At 40.6% G+C, this 5,681-nt stretch overlaps 1 protein-coding gene across 3 annotated transcripts in view; it reads right to left on the reverse strand.

Annotated features, from left to right (window-relative positions):
• The window catches only part of LOC107582388 (protein bassoon-like), a 78,073-nt gene that overhangs the window by 57,503 nt on the left and 14,889 nt on the right, over window positions 1-5,681 (reverse strand). For all 3 annotated transcript variants that reach the window (XR_001608942.1, XR_001608941.1, XM_016268210.1), the window contains exon 2: window positions 570-1,373. Coding sequence is in view for 1 of the 3 variants with exons in the window: in XM_016268210.1 (XP_016123696.1) it covers window positions 570-1,373 (804 nt within the window). In the remaining 2 variants the exon portion in view is untranslated. The remainder of the gene's footprint in view (window positions 1-569; window positions 1,374-5,681) is intronic.

The raw sequence follows: 5,681 nt of genomic DNA on the forward strand, positions 1-5,681 counted from the left end.
GACATAGATTCCTAATGAACGAGTAAAATACAAAGTAAAGAGTTAATTAGAATAATCGAATGTAAGAATAATCAGAGACCGACAAACAACCAATGTGCCTTTCAACCTAAATTCGATGAGATAATAAAATTAAGTCAGATTGAGTTAAACCTAAATTGAATATCTCTGCGCGCTGAAAAGACCGAACACACAAGAGACCTTCATCCGCCACTGGATACCTTCTTTGGGCCAAGTGAGCGGACCTTACACTGTCAAAACACAATTCTGAAAAACCTGTCAAAGAACCATTCTGGAGAAAAACATTTGACTTTGAGCTGCATGTAACAATGACATCAAAGCCACAGGTCGATACCAAGGAGGGATACCTTCTTTGGGCCAAGTGCGCGGACCTTACACTGTCAAAACACAATTCTGAAAAACCTGTCAAAGAACCATTCTGGAGAAAAAAATTTGACTTTGAGCTGCATGTAACAATGACATCAAAGCCACAGGTCGATACCAAGGACCTAAAAAGTTTAGACTTTCCAAAAATGCACAATCATCCAGATTAAAAAAAAGTTTTATTTTACCTCGGTCAGGTGAGGTGTGGGGTTGAAGCCGCACATGTTGCAGACTTGGGTGTGGCACTCGGTGCAGAGGTTGTAGTTTGGGGTCTTGGCTGGGTCTCCAATGTTTAGCTCAGTCTTACACAGTGGACAGAAAACTTTGGGCTTTGAAGGAACTTCCTGCCGTTGTGGACCTGGCTGGGCTGTGGGTTTAGCACCCACTGCAGGACCTGGACCAGGCCCAGGGGGTCCTGGCTGCTTCTGCGGGGGTTTAGGGGAGGAAGGTTGTTGGGCCGGCGGTGCAGTTTGCACCGGATCCACAGACATCAAACTGCTGGCCTGGTTCAAGAGTGATGCACCGAAACCAAAGAGTTTTCCAAAGGGCTGTTCTGGTGGAGGAGGTTGACGGGATGGGGAACTTCCGGCACTGCGGGTCTGGTCTTGTCGCTGGGCCTGAGACTGGAATCCGGGGCCCGAGCGGGACAGGTCAGGCTGGGATGGGGCTTTGGCCATGCCTGGAAGAGGAATGGCACCCGGAGCAGGGGGTTTCCTTTGAGGGGTAGCTTGAGGAACAGTCTGCTTCTTAGCTTCTGGGGGAGGCTGGGACTGAGGTTGAGGTTGGGGATGGGTTTGAGGTTGGAGATGGGGTTGGGGTTGGGTTTGGGGCTGGGTCTGTGGGGGCTGTGTGGGTTGGGATACTGTCTGGGGTGGAGGTTTGCTAGGCTGGGATGGTGAGTGTATCTGCTGTTGGCTTTTCGACCGTGGCGTCTCCATATCCATCCCCAATGCCCTCTGCATTTGACAGTTCAGACACAACCACTCCTGCACCTGGGAAAGACAATGAACCAATTACTGACTATGTAATTAGATCAAAAGATTGCTCATTCATTTCACACAATGAAGAATGTCAATGTGAAAAGGATGAAGAGGATAGAGAGAGAAAGTGGACTAGAAGACATACCATCCATGTGAATAAACCCTAACCCCAAGTCTCTGACTTTCATGCATGGCTTGTGTTACTGCTTATAGTTGTCTTACAATCTCACCAGGTGGCCATTAAAACAGAGTGGGAAAAATCACAGAGACTCACTTTGAAGGAGTAAGATCAGGATGCCCAATCGTGCCCCTTGAAGGGCCGTCTTTCAGAGTTTAGCTACAATCTTCTCCAAAAAACCTGCCTGGAAGTTTCGGGTAACCCTGGGAACCTTGATTAGCTGGTTAAGCTTCCTGGAGGTCCACCTTACAGAGTCTACATCTAAGCTCCTCCGATAAACCTGCCTGGAATTTCTGAATAACCTTGAAGACCTTGAGTAGCTGGTTCAGGCATATTTATTTAGAGTTGGAGTTAAACTCTCAAGGAAGGTGGACCTTCAGGGGCAGGATTGGACACTCCTGGACCTACATTTATACATTCTAGGGACCAGAACATCACAGATACTGTGTTCCAAACAGTACAAGAGATATCTTTGCAGGGCACCAGGGAGTGAAAATAATAATGATAGACATGCCTACCGAAACAGTTACATTAATAAGTAAAGTCTTTGAAGTGAATGGGTATAGAAATGACTATTAGAGAATGGAACACGCCCAGGCCACAGGGATGTGCCCTTTTTAGTTAGCAACCACCTAGAACACCATAGCATCCACCAACAAATGCACTACAAACCACTCTGAACAAATAAACTGTGGAAGTTTTACAAAAAACACCTGCAAAAATCAACCTGTAATACTTAATATGTATAAAACTAATACTTCAGTTAGAAATAGTAGCAGAAGTAGTAACTCATTTGACCACTGGAGCAGGAAATGAGGCCGCATCAGCAGCACTAACTACCTAACTGACAGAGCAAACACAATTACTTCATAATCTATGACAGAGATGTGACATGCGGCTGCAGATAAATAGGATTCACTAATAGGATCAAAAGGCACAACTGACGTCCGGTCAGGAAATTTGACTTCATGAATGGATTATAACCATACGAGGGGTTTGATGTTGAGTCTATTAGCCTATCTAGTGTCTGTCTGCTCATGCGATATTTGGGACTGACATGTTGAGACGTGAAAGCTGACATAACGGATTTAATATAACTGACTGACAAATCATATCATACAAAACTGTAGCATCTGACAGCTCGACTGACACGATATGACACTGGTTACTCTGGGAGGGTTTCCGTTTATAGATAGGAGAGGAGACAGACACATGTGTGTTAAACAGCCTTCTACCAAAGCTTAGAGGCCCATGACTGTGATCGCTGCTGATAAAACAGTATTATATTTATGCAAAATTGTGCCAGAGGTGAAGCAATAAACAAAAGAGCAATAAAGTAAATACTTAACACTGAAGGATGTTGATGCCTCAAGCTGAAAGAAAAAAAAAGTAAACTTTATTTAAGAATACATTTCTCATGATTTGTTTGAAGATGCCACCTGCCATCTAAAGCAATGGCATTCAGACTTTGATCTGTGTGACGTAATGATACAAAAGTATCCCATTCTGTATTTTATGTTTAGTAAAATGTATGCTAAACATGACTTTAGATCATTGAGGCTGGTGCTAACCAGCATTATGCCACAAAAAAAAAACGGCTAGTCAGGACAAAAGAAAATGTACTAGATGTATGTACATAGATTTTCTAATGCTTGTTACTGAATTATGTACCCACATAGTTAAGACTAAGAGTAAAATAAAATCTTCTGAAATTCTAAAATGTCTTTTTCTCTATTTCTCATCGACAGACAGACAAACATCTCTCTCTGGGCAAGATGAATGTGTGTATGAGAGTGACAGACACAAACACACCTCTCTCAGGGTAAGATAAGAAGGCTGTCACATTAGGTCAGGTGTGATAACTGACGCCTATCTATACCACATCAGTGCTCATGTAACATCCACTGACATCATGACAGCATTGCATTTAACCCATCCAAGTGCACACACACACACCGTGAACACACGCGGAGCAGTGGGCAGCCATGTGCTGCGGCGCCCGGGGAGCAGTTGGGGGTCCGGTGCCTTGCTCTAGGGTCTCACCTCAGTCATGGTATTGAGGGTGGAAGAGAGCGCTGGTTATTCACTCACCCCATTGACGATTCCTGCCGGACCTGAAACTCGAACCCGCAACGTTCGGGTTACAAGTCCGACTCTCTAATCATTAGGCCACGACTGCCCCCTAAAGGTACCGTATACAGTAAATACTAATGCTAAACCAATATACACTACAGTTCAAATCAAGTATGTGGTTTTCAAGTATGTGGTTATAATAAAATATTAAGAATCACAACTGTTCTCAACATTGTTAATAATAAGAAATGTTTCTTGAGCAGCAAATCAGCATTTTAGAATGATTTCTGAAGGATCATGTGACACTGAAGACTGGAGTAATTTGCATCACAGGAATAAATTATATTTTATATAGATTAAAATATAAAAACATTATTTTAAATAGTAATAATATTTCGCAGTATTACTGTATTTTTGATCAGATAAATGCTGCCTTGGTAAGCATAAGAGGAAAAAATATATTTCTGAGCCTGAACATTAAAATATTAGTATATATCAATCAGTTTATATCTTATATCTAAATAGTTTTAAGTGCATTTAACTTAAGTAATTTTATGTACGCCTCATTTGCCATCAATAAATAATTACCTATAATACATTTACTCTAAGAAAAGTTTGTAAAAATATGGTGCAATGTGTTATGTGTTAATATTAAGGGATTTTCTGAATAGATTTTTCACAGTTGTTTTAACTGTATTTTGAAATATGCATTGCATAGCAAACAACATATCAGCATTGATCCATCGATAAACTTCACAGAAATTGTACTGGTAATTTTCTGCCAGAACATTAACCATTTTTCTGCAGATTTTTTTTCTTACATTGTTGGTATTGTATCAATATAATGCCAATATTACGCTCTGAATATTGGCATTGGCATATCTAGATCTGAAAATAAATAAATAATAAATAATACATTTTAAAAATGAACCGCAGCATTACCATCTGATATGTCATTGTACTGTGGTACTGACACAGTACTATTTTGTAAGATCATTTATCTTCGCTATAGCATTTGCACGCATACAAGAACACATATGCACAAATGGTTTTCAATTACCCATTATCTGCATCGCAGTACTTTTCATTTTTTCAACATAAATCCATTTAACAAAACTAATAACAACTACTGAAATATAATGACTTAATGGCTGTTCCAGAAATTACGTTTGTGAGTAAATGATCTTGCTTGCATGAGCTTCTGGGTTATGAAGAAAGATAATGAGCAGATTTCTCATAGCCAGACATGTCACAGGCGATCATTATTCTTACGATTAACTCCAAACAATCTTGAAGGATTCAACTCGAACACAGTAATTCATAACCTTTCGTTAGGCATGGTAAATATTTGAAAAGACCTGAAAAATAATCGGTGCCCTTTTGATGCCTACAGTTAATCAGTTTGAGAATTCAACCAGCTGTTTGGACATTGAGTGATTCTTTGCTGAGATTTTGCAGTGTACTTTATCTTGTCAACAAGGGTTTGTGTGATGGTCATCAAGTCAAACTTTGAGCCTGTGTGTGTTTGTGTGTGCTAGTTGGTGATGATGTCTCTAGAAATGTTTGTCAATCATACTGAAGGACAGGGCAGTAGTCAGAGTCCAATTTCAGCAGCAGAGACACAGCAGACTGTGTGTGTGTGTGTGTGTGTGAGAGAGAGAGAGAGAGAGAGAGAGAGAGACATGTTCGCACTTGTCATTCAAACACAGCAGAGAAACACACTCAATACCCATTAGACAATGGGTAATTACAGAAAGACACACACAGACAACGGGTTTGGGTCACCTATGCCAATGTACCAATAGAGAACTAATGGCCAGAACCAATGACCAGTAACCAATTCTGATGTTAAATCTGTCAAATCTGATGTTAATTCTAAATCTCTACATGAGTGTGAATGGGATTTTAGCGCTTCTGCAGGTAAGATTATCAATATACGGCTTGAAAAACAGTTGTATTGTGCCGATAGACGATAGTATCGTGTATCGACGATAGACAGAGACATGTGGCTGATGCCTTTGACGACAGCAAGACGATTATTATTATTATTATTATTATTATTATTATTA

The sequence above is a fragment of the Sinocyclocheilus grahami genome, unplaced genomic scaffold (assembly GCF_001515645.1).
Source record: "Sinocyclocheilus grahami isolate Dianchi unplaced genomic scaffold, SAMN03320097.WGS_v1.1 scaffold44.1, whole genome shotgun sequence".
Lineage (NCBI taxonomy): Eukaryota > Metazoa > Chordata > Actinopteri > Cypriniformes > Cyprinidae > Sinocyclocheilus > Sinocyclocheilus grahami.